Source organism: Diadema setosum, chromosome 16 (assembly GCF_964275005.1).
Source record: "Diadema setosum chromosome 16, eeDiaSeto1, whole genome shotgun sequence".
Taxonomy (NCBI): Eukaryota; Metazoa; Echinodermata; class Echinoidea; order Diadematoida; family Diadematidae; genus Diadema; species Diadema setosum.
This window is the reverse complement of record NC_092700.1, coordinates 1,349,046-1,371,758: the sequence shown is the minus strand read 5'-3', so window position 1 is coordinate 1,371,758 and position 22,713 is coordinate 1,349,046. Positions and strand designations below refer to the sequence as shown.

The 22,713-nt window shown below is 37.7% G+C and overlaps 1 protein-coding gene across 1 annotated transcript in view; it reads right to left on the bottom strand.

Moving 5' to 3' along the window:
* Positions 1-22,713, bottom strand: part of LOC140239403 (transmembrane and coiled-coil domains protein 2-like) — a 114,794-nt gene that overhangs the window by 69,395 nt on the left and 22,686 nt on the right. Inside the window, exon 2 of the mRNA XM_072319242.1 lies at positions 13,636-13,764. Within this exon, the coding sequence (XP_072175343.1) occupies positions 13,636-13,764 (129 nt within the window). The remainder of the gene's footprint in view (positions 1-13,635; positions 13,765-22,713) is intronic.

Genomic DNA, 22,713 nt, shown 5'->3' with positions numbered 1-22,713 from the left:
ATGTATTAGGAGTATTCTACCAGAGTCATTGTCAATCTAGCTGATTTAAGAATCTCATTCTTTTGAGATCAAAGAACAGATTTAACTATGTTGATATTACATTAATATCTTGGATCACTCCATGTAACAAATATATCACTGATATACTGATGAGTTAAAACAATGCTTGTGCAATGCGCAAACTCTGATTTCCACACAATCTATACACTATATATACAATACTCAGAGATGCCAACTTTAAAAACATCATTGCAGAATTTTAAAGACTGAAAAGGTGTATTTTTGGTAGAAAAAAAAAATATCACCTTTCCTGCAAGAAATGTGTAATAATCATAAGCATTTTTTTTTTTTTTTTTTTTTGGGGGGGGGGGGGAGTATTTTTGTATGAAATGAGCAGCATTTGTGGCAAAATGCAGCACAAGATACGGTAAAATTTTGAAGTAACAGTTACATCTCTATGTACTTATATGTCCACATTGCAAACAATAATACACAACCTATTACAAATGTCATGCACAATACCTTTAAACTAGCAGAGATCTTCCACCAAACTCGATGTCATCCATGTATTTCCATTTGTCATCCAGAAAGTAGCATTGAAACATCATCGTCATCAATATACAACAGAAATGAGCAACGAAATTCACCGTTCCCTATAAAACATGCACTTCACTTCAATATGCTGTATTATACTACACAGTAGACTGCTACAGGCACTCCCCGACATTTTTAGCTATGCCCCTTGGGACTCTTAACGCTGAAATTGCTTGAAATGCCCAATCAATTTTCTCTACAGCCCCTTCTTATGCACATGCTGACTTAAAGCTACCACAATCCTGCTTCTATTTTGGTATAGGGATCAGCTAGCCATCTGCAAAATTCTGCCAGATGTTTCCAGCATCACATGCATCCAATGCAAGCATAAAACTCTGCTAGTAATGTAGTAGTATCAATAAGTGGGGTAGTAACATACATTGTTTAATTTCTTTGATATAGATTTATCAAACTTTACTTGCCCATCTATCCTTGTCAATTGATCTGTCATGGAATGTGTAAAATTGCTAAATTAAATCATTATATCATTTATATCATTACATTCTTTCTTAAATGCACAGGACATCTTCCAGTCACAATACTGAAAAATTTAAATATTGTGTTTTACAGTATGAAGACACGTTGTCATGACATGCCACCCACATGACTCATCATTACAAGGTGAAACTAATCAATACTGGCTCAAGACCCCCCCCCCCCTCCTATTGTTAAAAGTATCAAAGGATGACAAGCTTTAGGACAGCCTATACAATGGAAGGCATTCTCTGAAACACAGGCTACAAACAAGTGTATTCATACCCTGGAAATGGAAGAGATAGTCTAGATGTATGTGCTGCCAAACATTAAATCCAGATATTGCCTGTTTAGAGGTACAGTATAACACTAGACATCCCAATGGGAGTTACAATATATTTTCCCCAAGGGACTATAATCCTCCCCCCCCCCCCACACACACACGCTACACACACGCAAGGTGTGTTTTCATCAGACCAAAATTCAAACTAGTGAGTTATTTCGTGGTTTAGGAAAATACCCTGATATCACACATTGTGTACATCTTTTTCAGCTCGAAAGCAGCTCTTTTGCGAAATTAGCCCAAAGTTGACGCATAGGACTACATACTTTGCATCATTTTTCGGCTCGAAAAGACCAAGATTTTTGGGGAAATTGTCTTGATCAAAGGGCATGCTATTTGCTTCTTCACTGCACAAACAGCATGTTAATTTGACATTGGGCTAATTTCCTAACCACAATACAGCACACTATATCTGATGAAGATAGGCCTTCACACACATACACAATGCTGTGGGGAAAAGATTGTCTTGTGAAAAAAAAAAATAATATCTACCAAGAGACTGTCAAATGTTACATATATTACAATGACAGACAAGGAAATTTTTGTTACGGTTTAAATATTTCATGCTAGCCCTGTCATCAGCAAGTAAAACTCAGAATTACAATGTATATTACCTGACATGCCTTCAATGTACAGTGTACATCCAGGCAATATATAGCAAATGTAAATCTTCAGTGCATTTGTCACATGAGTGCGTTATGACAAATCACAGAACAGCGTCTATGTAGACCATTCAATACAGACTTTTTATTCACATTGTAGAGAGATTTGCTTGCTTTGTGTCCTTCTGTTGCCTTTTATCACATAAATGAAATTAATTTTCTGTGGTAAAACTGAACATATATTATGGTGTTAATCATCTAGAGTGCCCTGCATGATCATCATTATGTTGTGTAATACAGATCATCATGAATAGTAATACCTACATTGCATAATTCACATACCGAGGGAATGATGATCATACAAGCACTCTAGATAATTAACACCACAATATATATGTTCAGTTTCACCATAGTGTATTAATCATACTTAGCATTCATGTGATAAATGACAACAGAACAGCACAAAACAAGCAACAAATGATGTCTCTCTACATTGTGTATGAAAAAAGTCTATATTCTACACTCATGTGCAATGTACATCATTCTACTGTACATTGTACCGTCAACAAGAGAAAGAATTGACAAAAACTGGTAATGAAGTAGCAAAATGTGCCAACAGACATCATATTCTCATGAAATCAGACTTCAAACAGTCAGTGTTTAATACAACTGAAACAAACCTAAGTATTAGGCCTACTCTACATTGGTGTTGTCAACACGGCAGAGGAATGTTGATGCCATGTGAGTGTCATGGCAAACAATAGCTCAACACATCATGGCAATCTTTGCAGAATTCTGTCAAGAAGCCCCTCAATAAATCCACACTGTTTTATAATCATACACTGGCACTTTCTTTTAATCTGCCAAGGACAGACTGTACAATTAAATATAGTCAATTAGATAAATGTGAATTCATGTATAATTTGTATACAGTGATGAAGAGCTTGATACTATGATGAGCAACAAGAACAATATTACACTTCATCACTCTGTCGCTATGTAATTCTAGCTGGGCGTTAACTCAAAAGTAGATTGTGTCAACCAAAAGCTCAACCTTTACTTACCACTTGTGAAGACAAACACATGAAAATCAAGTGATATATTTCCCTTGGCAAGATTTCACTGTTCCTCTTCAGTTGGGTCAAATTTACAGTCAATAAGTTTGAGAGCTAAGTTCAGATGAACAAACCAACCTTACCCATCGTCCTGGACCAGAAGGGCAAGAGGAATATATACCAAGACCCTTTATGGTCCACGCCGACCACAAGAAAACACATTTATGAGGTGAAGAAGCAGGCGCTCAGTGCTCCTATAGTTATCTGTATTGAGCCATGCAGTGTGGATATTGATTTCACTTTCTCTTTCTCTCCCTCCCCTTCTTTCATTTTCCATTTTCCATTCCTCTTTTTTCGCTAGCACCTCCCCTCTCCAGTAATTTCCATGGCCGTGAACTTTTGGAGCCCAGTGTCCATTGTAGGATAGGATCAATGCTCCAGCCCCCTTCCCCACATATTTGTCACACACAGTTTTCCCAACGAGGTAACCAGTCCGAGCCACATGGGAGCCTACTTCAACATATCTGAGGACATGGCCAGAAGCTTGTTGTCTTCTGAGAAATCAATCGATGCACCTGCTTCAAACAGTTTCTCTATCTCCACCAATAGGATCCATTAATCCACCTTACTTGTTTTTCTTGGTCCATCCTACCCTCTGGGCAGTGTTTGTGACACCCGATACTAGCAAACTTGACATTCCCATGCTACGCTCACTGCCACAACAATTCCCTCCTTCCATCTTTCAATCTCTCCTTCCTCTGATCTTCCCTCTCTTTGTCATTCCATTTTCTCCTATCCGACCTTGACTCATCCCAAGTCTCAATTAAGCATCGATTACATCGACACAAAATATCCCACATCTTACTGTGCACAAAATGAAAACAAATTATCCTTAAACAATAGTCAGTTTGACGTCATTAATCATTAAAAGGAATTGAGTTTCACTCAACAAACATCATAACATCTTTTGACAAATGCACACATCTCTCCACTAAACATCAAAATATCAAAGTCTAGTGTAGTTTTCAGGAGGAAATGATAGAAAATTTATCAAATTTGCAGAAATGAATTTCAGGCTTAACACATTTAAAATTGTCCTAATAATGGTGTTTCAAACCATGAATGAAAACAAGGCTGCATGTTTATCTTTTGCCAGAAAATGCCTGGTATATGTTTGAAACTGTGATTAATCTTCAGAAAGTTTTTGGATATATACCATGTGCACCCCAAAACAGTGTGTCCTATTTAAAAAAAAAAAAAAAAAAAAGGTAAATCACTAAACTACATGACATAAACATCACAAAGCCATCAAATTACTTTGATCACCTATAAACACTAAGCCATCAGAAACTTACTTTACTTCCCTATGTATCATTAACATGACATCAAGCAGATATACATTTCAAAAACCTTTGTGAGGTGAGATGTCCCCCCCCCCCCCCCATCCCAACCCCCTCCTCCTCCTCCCCACAGCACTTGTCTTTGATAATTGTTTCACACTACCATAATTGTCACTCGGGGTTTCTGTTACCCTTTCTTTCCCAAAACTATGACAACAATGCACGTCTGTAGTGTTTACGAGCATGAGTGTGTGTGTGTGTGTGTGTGTGTGTGTGTGTGTGTGTGTGTGCATTATTTCCTACTTTACACCAGCAGTAAGTACTTGTCTCTCAATATATGGCGGATCAAGCATGCACCCGTCATTTAATGGTTGGTATTTCACCAGCCCAGGTGTACAAACACCATCCAATAAACACTCTCCAAAATAGACTTTCCTTCTCTCTCCCCACCGGAGGAGACCTTCAATATTTTTTTTTTCTCACACATAGGCATCACAGTTTCCTCTCCAAATTGGAATAATAAGGTGTGATACCACATCCACACAAAGCCATTTTCTCACATAGAGATATCTTTAATAACTCCACACACACTGTAGGAAAAGAAAACAAATCCTTCACAATATGAAAGAGATAAAAGTTGACAGAAAGCAAGAAGTGTAAAACTGTTTCTACTTTGTCTAGAAACTTGATTAACTACTGAGCCCTTCTTATGCAATCCAACAATCACTATAGGTGTGTCTTCATCAGACCGAAGTTCAACTTAGCGGGCTACTTTGTCGTCTAGGAAAATGACTCAATATGAAAAATTAGCTCGAAGTTGATGCATGTGTGTACTTTGCATCATTACTCGGCTCGTTGCTCAGCCACTGCACTCTACGGAGAGTTCTGTGCAGTCAGACCGCAGTGTCCAAGCTGTGTGGGCTCGAGTGCTGTTCGATTGGAAGGAAGGGATTGAGAAAATTTTGGGCTGATGAAGACGTAATCAAAATAGCGCACTAATTTACAAATTAGCGCACAATTTTACAAACTAGACCAATTTTTTTTTCTTTCTTCTTTTCTTTTATTATTTCTTTCTTCTTTTTCTTTTTTTCTTGGGGGGGGGGGAGAATTTTCACGATCAAATAGCGTGCTATTTTGCACAAATAATGGATTATTTTGACATTGGGCTAAGTTCCTAACCGTAAAACAGCAGGATATTTTGAAACTTCGGTCTAATGAAGACAAGTCTAATGTGATGGTTAGATGTCTTTTATCTTACTGATGGCGTGTTAAGGATTGCAGGTTTTTAGACAGTAACTGGAGCTCTGTGCTATTGACGTCACTTTCCCCTTGAGACTCTCTGAGATGGCATCTGAGCGAACATCAGGTTTGCCCAAGGAAAGCAGGTAATCAAAAAGAAAAGAAAAAAACTGTTCTCTTCCCGGAGACATTGTCTGAGCGGATAGTGGTTGGCTGTGAGGATCCTACATGTGTGCATCAATAATTGAGCTGCATACATAATGTCCTAAATATTTCATTCCTCTGAGGATGAATCTAAATGCATGATACGAGGTACAGCTGTCTTTCTGATGAATCTCACGACTTGTTCAATGGTGTCTGCTTCATTTATGCTCACTCTTTCATCTACAAGCAAGAAATTGCAATCCTTCACTGAGAGAAAATGAATATAGAGCAGCATCAATATACGATAAGATCTTTATAATAAAATGCATTCTGACAATCAAACCAGCATACCCTAATAGAAAGCTGTGGGACTGAGGTAAGTCTTCAGAATGCAGAAAAGAAAGAGGAGATATTTAATTAGCCTAATTTTCATTGTATCATCTTTGCTTTGTATGAAAGGGAGACATTAATTGGGTAGACGAGTCTGAGAGAAGATGGCCAATGAGTGAAAAGCGTACTCTTTTTTTTTTTTCAAACAGACTGTAGTGCCGATGCATACACTTCAAAAACCGAAGCCTAGTTCCAAGTTGGTTGGAATGATTGACTGCTATTAATTTGCAGGCCTAAATCTGCTGCCTGTTAGAACTCTTCATCCCAGCGCCAATTCTACCGGTTGTGATTTGTAGACGGAGCGCTCTACCCTAATCAGACGGAATGGCAAGCTGCATAAATGCTAGCTGTCATGTGACCTCAATAATTCACACACACGTCATAACATCTCTCTCCGCTGTGGAGCAGCATGAGACAGAGCTTGGAAATGAGAAACACTTGGGTCTAATACTATCACAGCGGTCAACTTGACCTTTGACCCTCTCATGACCACAATATCCAAATGCTACTGATGTTGCAAGTCATCAGTGGTGCTTTAAAGGGAAATGAAACCAAAATAAACATGTGGACTGAGCAAATGCAGCAATATTAATTGAGATCTAATGCACAGCATGTAGTCTGACACAGCGGTGAAGTTCAAGGAAAAATCGAATAGTCCGTTCAAAAGTTGTGAATTCATAAAGTTTGGGAGCTGCCATCGCTCGATTAGGAGACTACAACATTTGTGACATCCTGGCAGGATAATGACATTAGAGAATTAAAAAAAATAATAATAATAACATTTTTTAATGAAAAATAGTGCCTACACATTTAATTGACTTTTTGGTGACATATTTTAAGGGTAATATTATTCCCTCTGCTTTTTGAGAGAAGCAGAAAGTCAAATGCTCCTTCATTACATATGAGAACTAGAAATGTCGCTATGGCGACTGATGCCTCCGCCATAATGCATGATTCTCCCAATAGGTGTATAGTACAATGTCTTCACAATGTGTGATGACAGTTTCACATAACTAGCAAAATACTGATATGACAGGTTTGTCAGAAATGTATTGAATGTTCACTTTCCTCAAACTGGGTTTGCTATAATTGTCTAAGAGTGCAGGTACACATATTTGAGGAATTGAGGATTTTTACTTGACTTCTGACCGACCCTGTAATAAGTTTATGCACTGAGTAATTTTCAAGGTATGAAGAAAGAGTGTAATTACAGTACAAAATAGATTTTTTTTTTCATTTAAACCTGACCTTTGATCCTTAACCTTTGACCTTTGACCTTCTGGCTGGAAATTTCCAGAGAATCTCCATTAGGTAATACAACATGTATATATTAAGTTTTAAAACTTATAATGCAAGCATTGAATATACACTAGTATATGAGGGAAACAGTAAAATTTTGAGGAGTTGACCTTGACCTTTGACCCCTGACTACTGACCCATGACCCCTAAATTCCCTAGATAATCCCTGCCAGTCAGTACATGCGTATGTACCAAGTTCTATGAAGATACATTAAACCATTTGCCAGAAAAGTGAAATTGCAACATTTTCACCTAACCTTTGACCTTTTGACCTTTGACCTTATGACATGAAACTCTCTCTGGAGAATCTTTACGCAGTAGTACATGTCTACACTAAGTTTCAATAAAATACCTTCGGGCATTGCATAGATATGGGGGAAATAGCAACATTTTTTGCATTTGACCTTGACCTTTTGACCTTTGACCTCTTGCCAACGTCACTAAAATCTCCTCAACTAATTGCCCCATCATATATCATCCTTGGACCAAGTTTGGTGAAAGCTACTTAATCCAGTTTTGAGTTATCACGTAGACAGATAAATTTTAGGATTTGACCTTGATCTTTGACCTTTGACCTCTGTCCGATTTCACAAAAAAAAACTAATCATGTAATTGTCCCATCATACATCATCCTCGGACAAAGTTTGGTGAAATTTGCTCGATCCAGTCTTGAGTTATCGCGTAAACGGATACAATTTCTTGATTTGACCTTGACCTTTGACCTTTGACCTTCAGCCGAAAATCTAATCAAGTAATTGCCCCATCATACTTTATACTTGGACCAAGTTTGGTAAAATTCCAGTCAATATTTCTCAAGTTATCGCGTAAACGAATGCGGACGGACGTACGGACGTACGGACGTACGTACGGACGGACGGACAACCCGAAAACATAATGCCTCCGGCACCACTTCGTGGCGGAGGCATAAAAATGAAAATATGTTGAATCCTCTTTCATCTTTTAATACCTTTATTTTGCAGTAATGGTATGAACTGTTGTAGTCTCCTTATATAGAGTTGGCCACAATGAAACTTCAGTAATTCATAAGTTTTGAATGGAATGTCTGATTTTCCTCAAACTTCATTAATGTTTTCTTCTATTGCTGCATTCACTCAATCTCCATCATGAATATAATTGGGTTTCACTCTCCTTGAAGAGATCAATCCTATGTATGATACCACAGGAGGCTATTTTACACAAAGATTGAATAAAGCTCAGAGTGGCAATCTTTCATAGATACGCACATTTTTTCTTTCTTTGAGCAGGTGTGCAGGGATGCTCATATAAGCAGTCCTGCTGAATTCTGAGGGCTGAAAAAATATCTTTTTTTCTTTTTGTGGAAAAAAGTACAATCATATTTTTACCTTTCCTGCAACAGATATGAAGACTAAAATACTGTTAAACTTCTATTGCATGAAACCTGCATTATTTTTTGCATAAAAAGAGCACAAAATACTACAACAAAGAAACAATTGGGATCACTGCAGGTGTCAACATTACTAACCCGGATGAAGAATGTCCTTGTCTACCTGATAACCACAATGCATGACTGCATTTAGAAAAGAGAAATAAAAACACAAAGAATAATATCGTCTTTTTCTCATGAATGCATCAGTTACTTTCTGCTGGGCCTGCTGTGTGCATTTCACAGCTCTACAAAAACTAGAACAATTCAACTGTAGTGTGCAGCCGACTGGGAAGCCCCTGCTTTTTGCTATAGATTTACCACTACAACTAGGGTTCTACATTAATATTTTTGTCACTGTGAAGTTCACTGAATCTAAAATTCTGACTGAATATTGACCTTTTTAAAACACTATATAAGTGTACATACAAAGTAGTATATCTATCACTACATCAAATAGTGTTGTCATTGAGCTTCCCTACTGCATATCAATGGCCAGAATATGACAAACATATAGCTATATTAGGTTGTAATAAGGAACTAAATTGAATTGGGAATAATAATAAAGTTAATGTAAGATATGCCACTTTGGCAAGAACTAAGAAGCTGTAGTTGATGGTTGATTTGCCTACAAACATTCCATTTTGAGGCTGAAAGTACTTTTTTTTTTCATTACAGTATAAAGGACTACATTAGTTTTGGTATAGATTTACCAAAACATATAATATATGAGAGTAAAATATCTAGGCTGCATTTCAAAGTCCCTGAAGTTAGTTCAGCATGAAGAGGGGAAGGTACAGGATTTGAGTAGAATGAGTTAGTTTGTCTGTATACCAAAATTTCAAGCCCATGGATGATATTTGTTTCACAGAGTTACCCCCCCCCCCAAAAAAAAAAATTAAAAAAAAAAATTAAAGTACTCTTCCGTAACATTTCTCTGTGAATCATGTAAAGGTAGGTGTGAGATCTGAACATTTATGGGAGAAGCCGACACCTTGGGGCAGAATTCATGATTTGTGTTCATGTGACTTGCAGACATGCACTCAACATTAATGACAAACTATATCTGGCTGACAGTAAATGTTATGAGCACCGGGATAATTTGGGGAAAGACATAAATAAACAGAGTGTTGCATTCTCCTCGCTACGTCACCACACAGAAAGTTAACAGCAGAAGAAACGGCTTGTTACCAAGGAAACAGAAAAAAGAGAGGGACCTAGAATGCTCTGCTGTAATGGCAGTTCCTACTGTATTGAATATCTTTGAATCATTTCTGATATTCTACGTCTGAAGAAAAGATTGCAGGTGAATAGTTGTAATGCACATGACTGGACTTCCTTTTTACATGAAATTCATTCCATCTTTACTCCAAAAACCTGACTTCAATTTGATATGGGAATGGAAAACCTTTGCTTTTATCCATATTCCCATAAACATATTACACCTTCTGCTAAAAACAACCACATTTTCACATAGCACATAAAGCTTGATGCCTTTTGTGTCATTTCATCTACAATGGGACTTACTCCCATTTGCAGCTTTGTATCAATTTGTACAGATAAAATATTTAAAGGAAAACACCACAAATTTTGACATAGTCCATAATCCACAGGAGCAACCTGGAATAATGAAAACATTTTATCAATTATTCTTTAAGACCTGTGTCATTCAAATGGGAATATTCTGATATTCCGGGTTATGATATGTATTCCTGCATTTTCTCAGAAATGGCTTTGTTCTTCACATACAGCAGGTGCATCCATTGTGCTCACAGTTTTTATTTCTGTTGTACTACTTCATATCTGAAAAACTCGCATTGTACTAGAAAGGGAAAGTCCTAAATCATCTATGCACAATGTCAACAGAGCAGCTGGCAATCATAAGGAGAAATTACGGAAAGGGAAAGGTGTGTTTATAAACTCTGCCAACACTAACTGACCCCAAGATTTGAACCAGGAACTTGTGGCGGATGAATCTAGGCAAACTACTTCCTCAACCTTCATTCTTTCTCACCATCTAAACACTCTCCAACCACTCACTGATGACTGTATTCAAGTAATGAGAAAAAATAGAGGGAATGTTTGATAACATTTTCATTTGCATCATAAGGAAATGAAAGTGAAGTAATTGTTCCCTGCCAGCTGCAATATATATGTACATGTAATTCTTGTAATGACTCTAAAAGCTGATCAGCTGAAAAAGTAATTTAATGTTCTCCCTTCCCTTTCTATCTATCTATCTATCTATCTATCTATCTATCTATCTATCTATCTATTTATAACATGATATAGATATCACATGATTCCAATATATTTAACCTGCATACTACATCTGTATACAAGCTGTAAGGTCTTGTAACAGGGATGGGATGAATGCATTCTACAAATCAATCAATCCGTCGCCGGTCACACGAACCAACGAATCCCTCAGGTTTGCGTAAGAATGACAATTCGAGAAAATTGCGTTTGAAGTTAACCCATTTTTGACTTATGGTTGCTACACTTTCATGTCTATAATTTCCAATTATTTTTTGTAGTACATCAGACTTCAATTCTTGCTCTAACTTGTGAAGTTTTTATCGAATTGTATTGTTAACAAATAAGTGGAAAATCGTCAAAGAGCTGCATGCATGTATTTTCGGTCTGCAAAGAACGTTGTCATTTTCCATGTGTGTCCATATGTACATGTACATTGAGCGTTGTCACTGTCAACGCATGTATTACATAGTACGCACACTGTGCGCGCGGTCAATGAACTGTTGAATCTCAAAAATCTATCTATCTATCTATCTATCTATCTATCCATCTATCTATCTATCTATCTATCTATCTATCTATCTATCTATCTATCCATCTATCTATCTATATCTCTCTATATAGATATCAAATGATACCAGTATATTTACCCTGCATACTACATTTGTATACAAGCTGTAAGGTCTTGTCAGAGGGATAAGATTAATCCATTCTATTAATGTGCCTCGTCTTCAAGAGTCCATGAATCATGATTGACATTTATTGAGCTCAGATTACTGTCACCTGACCTAATTCAGTCATTTCATAAACTGACCTTTCTCATGAACACCCTCAAGGCAGGGATGTGTATTTTCTTCTATTTTGAGGACTCATCTCTTCTCTGTTTGTAAATAAAGTATCAATGGCCAAATAATCTATAAATACAGGCAACAAAAATAGCACAATGTGACACTAAAAACAAAAATACTGGCTGCCTTTGTTTGTTGAGATCTCTATAATAACAAGCAATGAAATAGTTGGCAATTAGGGATTTAATGGCTTTCAAAAAATTTTCAATACATATTATCCCATATTCAATTTGATTGATTTATATCCTGAAAACCATTGAGTTCCAATTTTCTGTCCTTTCAGCAAATAGTGAATGGATTCAGAACTTACTACAGGACTGATGCCCAACCATTTCAAGACTGTGGCCTGATAGCACACAGACAGAGTGCAAACTAAATCAGCACCCTTTTGATACCATCAGCAACCTTTTGAACTTCAGATGATCAGACAGCTTACAGTTCATCACTCCTTTGGCTTACAATGTGTATATTAAAACGTCCCTGTGTGCTAGCCTTTGGATCCTTAACTGTTGCAAAATAAACTGATTATTAATTGTGAGCCTCGCCCCATATTGCAGTCATATTTTTTAGAGTAAACTGAAATTTATCTAAAGTTTGTGTATGAATGCATAGCCTCTACATGACAATACAGTCAAACCTGTCTTAATACACTTTTGTAGCACGTATCGTCTTTGAACAGCTTCCTGCAGCGCGCTGCAGCTTCTCGACTAAAATAATTTTGGCCGCGTCCCTTAGTGACCACCTGTCTGTAGCAACCACCTGCCGTATACGACCACTAAAAATAATTCCCTCAGAGAGAAAAAGCATGTTAAAGAATCTGTCTAAAGCAGCCACCTGTCTATAACGGCCCCTTTTTTGTCTCCCTTGGAGGGCATATATAGACACGTTTGACTGTATCACAAATTTGATGCAACTCAGGTTGGAGTAACGACCTTCTTGCTCTGAGCCAATCAAGAAGCAAAAAAAATGAAAGTGTGAGGAAGCTGAAGTGGTGAAAAAATTCCCAGTGGAGTCTGTGGCAACAGGCTGGAAACATTCATGTTTACCCAGCAGCAGGGAAAGGATGAAACAAGGTCAAAGTTCAGCACATTCAGACATTTCCCACTTCCTTGGTCATCAGGGAAATCAGTGCTAGAGAGTTGGACTTGAATTCATGGAGGCACATGGTGGTATACTGACTGATTTCTCTACATGTGCCGCAGAATATTCTCACATAATAAATGTAATTGGGCTACATTCATGATTCATGGGCTAAAGATGGAAAGGGTGCTGGAATGGGGATGGGAAGTGGGCTGGACTAAGGATGGGAAGGGGGGCTGGGCCAAGGATGTGAAAGGGGCTGGGCCAAGGATGGAAAGGGACTGAGCTCAAGATGTGAAGGGGGCAGAGCTAAGGATAAGAAGGGGGCTGGACTAAGGATGGGAGGGGGCTGGGCTAAAGATGGGATGGGGGGGGGGCCTGGGCTAAGGTTAAGAAGGGGGCTGAACTTGGGAGGGGGCTGGGCTAAGGGTCAGAAGGGAGCTGAACTAAGGATGGGAAGGGGCTGGGGACTAAGAATAAGAAGGGGGCTGGACTATTATAGATGGCAAGGGGGCTGGGCTACGAGAGAAGGGGGCTGGCCTAGGATGAATAGGGTCAAGACTGACCTTTGGAGAAGGTGGAGGAGAACTGAGGCGAGGCCGGTCTTCCCGTCTGGACCACTGATGGTAAAGTTGTAGAGCGCCCTCCCGAGGCAAGGTTCTCGGCGCTGCGGCTCAGCCGACGGCCTGGAGCATCTGTCAAATATTCAAAAGAGGCAACATTTTCACATTCACATTAAAACAGATCACTATGATATTCGTAATTCTCTTTTATCTTTCTCATTACTATAAAATCAGAAATTTAACATGCATGGCACTTTTGAAATTTTTTGCAAGAAGCCAAGATTCGCGAAAGTAAGCTAAACTGTACACATGAAAGTTTTCGTGTTTTTCTTGGTACACAATGCATTGCGAGCCAATGGCAATTTGCGAAAGTTTCGTGCAAAAAAAAAAAAAGCTGCCAGCTCCCATCTGCGAAAGTTTTACACCACGAATATTCTTGATTTTACAGTAGTTGATACCGTTTAAAAATCAGTACATGCTATTGGCTGGAATGCTGGTACACAGCTGTGCATGACTGGATAACACACGCTTAATTCACTTCCAAGTTCACAAGACAAAATTCTACTGTTTCATTCTTAATTCCCCTGATAGAATTAACTTTGTTTTGGCTATTCTTTCATACCTGATCACTGGTAAACATTTCGTATCGGGGGTGGGGGGGGGGGGGGGTAGGGGAATGGAATCATCACATGGTCTTGATAATCAGGGACCCATTGCATAAAAGTTACAATTATGGTAATTTTGCCATCCAATGGTAACTACCATGGTAACAATACTCAACAGCCAATCAAAATCAAGAATTTTATGGAAGTTACCACTGGATGGCAAAGCTACCATAATTGTAACTTTTATGCAGTGGGTCCACGATGTCTATCTTTTTCTTGTATGTGCTAGGGATTTCTCATCAAGTCTGTAACAGTTTGATGTAAGGTGTGATATACGGTGTGTGATAGCAAGAGAAGCGCTGTCATGCAAGATATCATGATAAGGCTGAATCCCAGTGTGGGGCCACAGACCAGGGGATGAAACCACCACTCCATGTATATTACTTCATTTATATGTAGAGAAGACAGAAGGTCAGAGATCATTGAATGAGATGCAGCAATGTGCACCCACGCAATCCAATCAATGATGAGAAGTTCTATCTCATATTCTCACATCATTCAGCCACGAATGTGCATCACAGAATACCCAACACAAAACGCTGGTTCAATCCTATACATGGCTTCCTTTCAAGATAATACAGCAATGCAATTAAGATGGTGACATTTAGAGCAAGATTAACACCTAGTTCTTAAAATACCATGGAAACCAATCACACACAATAGAGAAGTCTCTACAGTTAGTCACACCTTTTTGCACAGAAATCTGCTGGCAAATAATCCTGGTAGTCGCTTGTAACCACACATGAACCATAGTGTGTAATAATATTTTACACGATTCTTATTTAATACTGTATGTATGGCTGCATTTATCAACTTTCCCATGTTTGAAACACATTTTAATACCCACTATCAGAAGGCAAATTTGCAAACGTCTTTCGGATCACGTTTCTCGTGTTTTTGCATTTATCGAGTCTGTCATGAGCCGTTTGGAAGGCCTTGTCACTACGTGTAGGCGCAGCTCCACTGCATGTTTGACCCAAGGAGCGGAGGCTTGTAGTTGGCAGTGGTCGGTGTGGGCAGGTCCGAGCCAAAAATAAACACATTTCAAAATGACTCTGCATATCATTTTTTATCAACTCTACAAAAACGCAGTTCTGGCTTTTTTTTTTTTTTTTTCTTTCTTTTTTTTTGGGGGGGGGGGGGGTGGGTGGGGGGGGGGTTCAGAAACGCGTTTCTAACCCCATAATCAAAACAGTTTTGTGTTTATCAACTGCTGAAACTCCCTGAAAAGTTTGATTGGAACCTTAATTCTGTGCCAGAAGTGAATTGATAAACGCACCCTATGTGACGCCAAATCATTGTTTGCCAGGATATCTGATACGTCCATTAAAGTAAACATTATATCACTTCAATACAAAAAAAACCAACAGAATCTACACTGCATTCCCTCTCTCCAGATAAACGGTTGTTGTCGTGTTTGGTTTTTGGTTTGTTTGGTTTTGTTTTTGTTTTTGTTTTTGTTTTTTGGTGTTTAAGAAGTTCTGTAAGGGATTTGCTGTGTGTTATGCTTTATGTGTGTTATGCTTTATTGACCATATTACAGTAAGTTAATTCAAAAGCAGAATGTTGTTAGATCTAGAGATTAATACATGCGTGTTCAGACAAGGGGTCTACAACATGAAGTTAAGGAGTGGCATGAAAAAGTTCAGACAACACATAAATGTGATAAAAATGTATCCAAATACTTGATTTGATTACCTTCTTCTTGGAATTCTACACATTTGTTCTTTACAAGATGTAAATGTCTAGGGAAAATTTCAGATTAAAACTGTCTTCAAAATGAAGTCTACTACATTGAACTGTTAAATTATTAGATATGATTCTTGTTGGAATGTACAATGTTATTATATAAAACACTGAAAAATATGACAGTGAGAAGTAATTTGAATCTGGAGATTATACAGCCAGTCAATGTTACTGTGAAATAAAGTGACTTTATATACTCCTGGCGTAAGAATCGTGTGAAACATTTATGTTCTGGCACACCTAAAACCACTGGCCACATAAGTGTGCAGTTTGAGTCTGGGAGACTACAAAGGGGATTAAAGATGTCTGGTTTCTACATCCTACCTTGAATAACCTCCTGACTAATATTGTTATTCACCACTCTAGCGGGTCATGTGTGTTACTGGTTGCCATGGCAACCAGGCTTGGTTACCACCAGCCGATTTTACATGAATTTCAAATGAGATCACGTCCCACCTTATTCTTCCAATCTTATGACACAAAATAACCAATGCAGAGATGTAGGCACATGTGAATCAGTTGAAGCACTCAGCAGTCAAAATGGCTACATTTGTGTTCTTTTGAGGTTTCCATTGAAAATCAACAGCAAGGTGCAGTCATATCAATAACCTATGAGAACAACACTCCTCAAAATGCATGACCAAAGATTAAAAAAAGACACAAAGAATTACAGTTCATAAAAAAGACAGCATATCAAAACATGTGTTGTGTAGGATCTTCACGACATTCAGTGAAAATGTTTAAATTAATGAATTATTGTCAAGTTCTTTTAATTGCAATTGACTGACAAATTTCCCTACATTGACGTTAATCAGCATGCATTAATTATTAAGTGTTTTAGCAGTAGCCATGACAGCAAAATCATAGGCATAGTGCTCCGAGATTCCAACCCAAGTATGTATGGCCATGTTTTTTATTATGTCCAACCATTACTGAATACCATTGAAAGTTCGCATATCTGATGATGCTAAATAATTAGAGCTTGCGTACATTGATGTATAGGACAATTTGTCAGTCAGTTGCAGTAAACGACCATAAGCCATTCCATGTTTGATGCAAAGGCAAACTAAAACTAGTTTCCAAAAGGGATAAAAATGCATTGAATGGTAGTTTCCAATATCAAGTCAAGTAAAAAAAAAGAAATACACAAAATCTGTTCAATATTTTTGCCCTACATCAGAATTCCTTTTCACTTCTACCAGGTATGAAGCTGTAATTCTTCCCAAAGACAAGAATTTGACCATTCCATTTCTGATCATAAAAGTTTGTAAATTGCTAAATACTGCAGACTCACGAAGGAAATCTACCAGATTCTATGAAAGATTTCAAAATATTCTGAATGTGTACTAGATAACTTTATATGATACATTCTTTATCAAGACATACATTGTAAGATGAGTACTGAGCACATTCACACACTCCTGAAGTTCTGAAACAAAGCCATAAGCCTCAGCTAAACCAAGTATAGTAAAGATTCATTTATTAGATACATGAGGAAAACCATGTCTGAGCTTCGCAAAAAGTATGTCTTATACAAAAACATATACTTGCATTGATATACTGTCAAAACATTTTCCCTAAGATAAAGCAAGAACAGTATCTCAGTTATAATCAATTAAAACCCAGTCTCCAAACTCAACCATCGATCAGCAATATCTCTTTGCTTGCCACGCGCTTTATTCCATAACTGACTGAACTTCATCCCCACGTACAATTGCTATCACATCAGTATTAAAGAATAATGTTGCCATTTACACATGAAAAGCAACATATGCAGTAATAGATGGGACTAAAGCAGCTGTTCCTGTTACAAAGGTTGAGAACGTAGGCGGGGAAAATGCACACACAGAGCAGAAAAAAAAAGAAACGGGTCGAGTCAACACACCTGTTGGGAAAATGTATTATGTAGTCCCACGAGAAGAAAACATGGTTCATGGTTCACTGTCCATTTCACTGAAAGAAAGAATTATGAATGCAGCCATTGTTATAGATTCCATGGAACAATAAGACCCAATCACTAGCAAACGATAATCACTGAGGCACCCATGATTCCCTGTCTCATGGTAGAAAGCTCCGGATGTGACTCCATTACCTGCATCTCGCATTGGAATCACTGCATCAGTCTGCTAACAAGGCTGCGAGCCTGTTTCCTAAAAAATGACTGCACTCATTGTAAGTTGAAATAAAAAAAGAATGGTTGCCTTGACAACAACTCAAATACTCACAGCTGACTGGTTATTGCATTGTAGTTGTTATGGCACATAAAAATTTGTGGAATCGTCAGTGTTGTGAAATGCATCACAACACAGGGAACTGACCAACAAATACAATTAGTTCATCTATTTTTTTGATATCTCGAAGAAGGCCAATAAAGATTCAGAAAAATGTCAAACTCATCAAGGCCCTGTTTTATGAAGAGTTATAACTGCTATATAGTTGATATCTATCATAAGTCTATGGCAGCTTGTGTGGTAAGAAAATTTATAATCAATTTTATCTTTTGATAAAAAGGGGCCCTGGACATTAATGTTGTTTGATATGAGTAGCATTCAGTATCAGCATTGGGCTATTATCTTTTGAGATAAGGTTCAAAATTAACTTCATATTCAGGGAGCATGAAGTGATAACATCCACGTATTAGTCAATTTATAATTGTTTTGAGTAAACAAAAAAAAAATATAAAAGTTTAATGCATTTAGGGCCTCATGTCTTCATGATGAAGAAAATTTGAGCTTAATCAAACTTATTTTAATGAAGTAATCAAAAATGGATTACACTGAAATCTTAATATTGATAAGTTAATTTGTGGATTTATACCAGGAAATAAAATTACCATTAGCATGCTAGCCAATGAATAGACAGATATTGCCAAAAATAATGAGCTAGTTGAAATTTTTGTACTACACCATGGATGAATGCACTACTGTCTACTTTCAAAATACTCTTCATCTTCACCAACCACCACGTAATCTCCGTTCATCAAACTTGCTAAAATTACAGGTACCTCGAATGAAGCATAATTGGGGGGATCGGGCTTTTTCATATATGGGCCCAAAACTATGGAATGGCCTACCAAAATCTCTTAGAGAAGCATCTTCCATTGATGGTTTCAAAAAGAATCTCAAGACATATATTTTCAATTTAAATTGACCATACCTGTATGTATATGTGTACGTATATATTGTTTGTTGGTTTATTGTCTTATCATTTTCTGTGATGCTGTTTAACGTGACACAATATGTACTCTGTTCTATGTATAGCACCATGAGTATCTTTTTTAGGTAGAAATGAGCACTTTATAAGAGTCTCACTATTATTATTACTATTATCATTATTAAGACCATATGTGTGTGTGTGTGCTTTTTTTTTAATTAAACATACTTAAGGCAACTTCTATCATATCGTTAACACACAAACCAAAGATTAATGATGCAACATCATCCACATTAAAAGAAAGATCTTTGTGAATCACACACATGCTAAACAAAATAATGGTTCACTACCACAATAGTTATCACAGCAAGCTGTTAGATTCTGGTTCTTTAGACTAACACAGAACACTTTATAGAAAAACAAAACAAAAACAAAATCAAAAACAATCGTGTGTGTGTGTGTAACTTGTATTTCTGTGTTAAGTAGTTCTGTATGTGTGTGAAGGAGAGAAAGAGATAGAATCAGAGAGAAAGAGAGAGCAAACCACTTATATTTATCACTGTCAAAACAAACAATGCTACTTTGAATGGTATCACCACAAAATGGAATATTGCAACAAAAACCTGAACATGTATTTTGTCTGAGAGATACTAACCTACGACCTTTGATCTTTTGTTTGTCTTCTTTCATCTTTTCTAAATTGTTTATTTTTTCACCTATAATGGATGGCTCAAATGAGGATAAAAGAAAATAAGCCTGTGATAAATTTGTAATTCAGAAGATATTTCCAGAGGCTTTTAAAGACAGAAATACGCCATTCTGTCGTCAATGTCTCATGGTTTAGATTGACTTCAAGCCTGAGGCTTATTGGTCTACACTTTGTCCTCACTTGACTGGCTTGTCAGTGTGGGGTGCATCTCCTTTTAAATACACTGAGGCAATTAGCCATGGGTGAAAAGAAACATGAAAGAAAGCATGATTATATATCATGTACTCTACAGGGCTGCTGCATTTCTTTTAAGGGGGGCTGTATGCCTCTTTGATGGGAAGAATCAGAGAACATACTATTTAAAGAGTCATGGGTGCTGGTGATTTCTTTTTTTTCCCCAAACATTTTTTTTAAGACCCTGGAAAGTTGGGGGGGATTGTAGCCTCTCCCCTTCTGCATTCCCTGTTCATTAAAAGCTATTGGCACTGATCAATCAAGACAGCTTATCTCTAGTTGCATTATTTCTGTTTCCATTTCTGTCTTTCCTAAAAATCAATAACATTTGTGATTTCCCCTGAATATGTCCTGGCCTTTGAGGTCTTACTCCTATCATCATTCCCAAATGTACCAGCTTCATGGTGTCTTCTAGCAACAAACATAATGAAATCAAAAGAAAGCTTTACAAAACATTACGGGAAGGTTTTAAACAAGAACCACGATGTATCTGAAGAAAATCTGATACATACTGTATACGCCAAATATTTCGCAAGGTTTTCGCGAAATTAAAGACACGCAAAAATATTGACTCTGATCCCCATGTGAATGTGGCATACGCATGTACATTTCTCTGTTCAGTACAGGACTCCACGATCACGAATTCAACCACTCACAAAATCATCGCGAATTCCCGATTCGCGAAAATTTAGACTCGCGAAATATATGGCGTATACAGTAGTTGATCTGGATGTGTACTATGCACACATACGTACATTGTACACTCGAGTCTGACAGGCATACCAAAGGGGTTTTAGTCTCCATTCCAGACTGATTAAACTGCAATGTAACTCTGCATGACCCTATAAAAATGTACCTGAGTCTTGAACAAGACTATCCCTGTCTGGGTGCATCTCTAGCAGTGTGTGAGTCATCAAAGGGTCTAGCCTTGTGTCTGCTCCAAATGAGTTAAAGGGCAGGTGTTGCAGAGTGTTTTGGAGCTGCACTTCGATTAAAGAGCATGATTCCACAGAGTAACACTGTAGGTGTACCATGTAGTTTTAGGGTTTACTGTAAAAGTTGAAATGTTCATGCTGGTAATTTTCATGTTCCAGCGGGTAAGATGAATTTTGCATGTTTTTAATTCCATGGAATCAAAATATCAAACAGTACCTGGTATTACACTTTACAAGTAATAAATTTGAGTGCTTGCATTTTAGTGCCAGTCTTGTCCGACATGTGGCACAAAATGCATGAAATTTCTACACCACAAACATTTCTTTGACAGTATCTTCCAAATGTCCTCTATATGTACATAAGCACAATAATATTAAATATGTTAAAAATAGGTATAATGCATAATGCATCTATAGGAATACATAGGCCCGAATTCACGAAGGTGGTACAAATGAAACCATGGTTTAAACCACGGACAAAAACCATGGAGCGCCAAGTGTAACTAAATGAACATTTCATCCACGAAATGATAATTCCGTTAACGAAACGGTCATTTCGTCGCCAGTCACACGAACCGACGAATCACTCGATTTTGGGTCAAATTTTCGATTTTGAGATTTTCAATCATTTCGATAGTAGATATTCCATACTACATATTCTGAAATTCTCAGTGTGTAATTCGGTGTAATTTTCACGTAGTTTTCACTTTTGTAGAAGTATGTAATTCCATTTGTGAAAATTATTTGTTTTCCCCATAGACGCGTGTGTTAAAACAATCAGGCGATTCGACGGTTCAGTGACCGCGCGTACTAGTACGCGCGTACACGCCGTCACCGAACCGAAGAATCAGTGCGCATTGACTTGCGTGTAATTTTTTAGATTCAACAGTTCATTGACCGCAAGCACAATGCGCGTACTATGTAATACATGCGTTGACAATGACAACGCTCAATGTACATGTACATATGGACACACATGGAAAATGACGTTCTTTGCAGACCGAAAATACATGCATGCAGCCCTTTGACGATTTTCCGCTTATTTTTAACAATACAATTTGATAAAAACTTCAAAAGTTAGAGCAAGAATTGAAGTCTGATGTACTACAAAAATAATTGGAAATTATACACATGAAAGTGTAGCAACCATAAGTAAAAAATGGGTTAACTTCAAACGCGATTTTCTCTAATTGTCATTCTTACGCAAACCTGAGGGATTCGTCGGTTCGTGTGACCGGCGACGATTTTGTTGACGAAATGACCAATTTCCTAACGAAATATTCCGTGCGATACTTGGCGCTCCATGGTTTTTGTCCATGGTTTAAACCATGGTTTCATTTGTACCACCTTCGTGAATTCGGGCCCATAGGGTCTAATGACTTGCCCCTCCCCCCCTTTTTTTTACCCCCCCCTCCAGAAGTGGCCCCAGGAAAAAGAAAATGTGGTTGAGCCCTGTTGTCTGTTTGTTTGTTTGTTTGTTTATTTTTGGTAGCCAATAAAACCTTGAAGAAGTAGTTTTGCTTGTCAGCTGAAGAAACCCCAGAAGTGGAACCATAAACTGCCCCCCCCCCCACACACACTAACACACTTTTAAAAACTTGGCGCCTGCCGTGAGTAGTACTCACTTTTAAAAACTTGG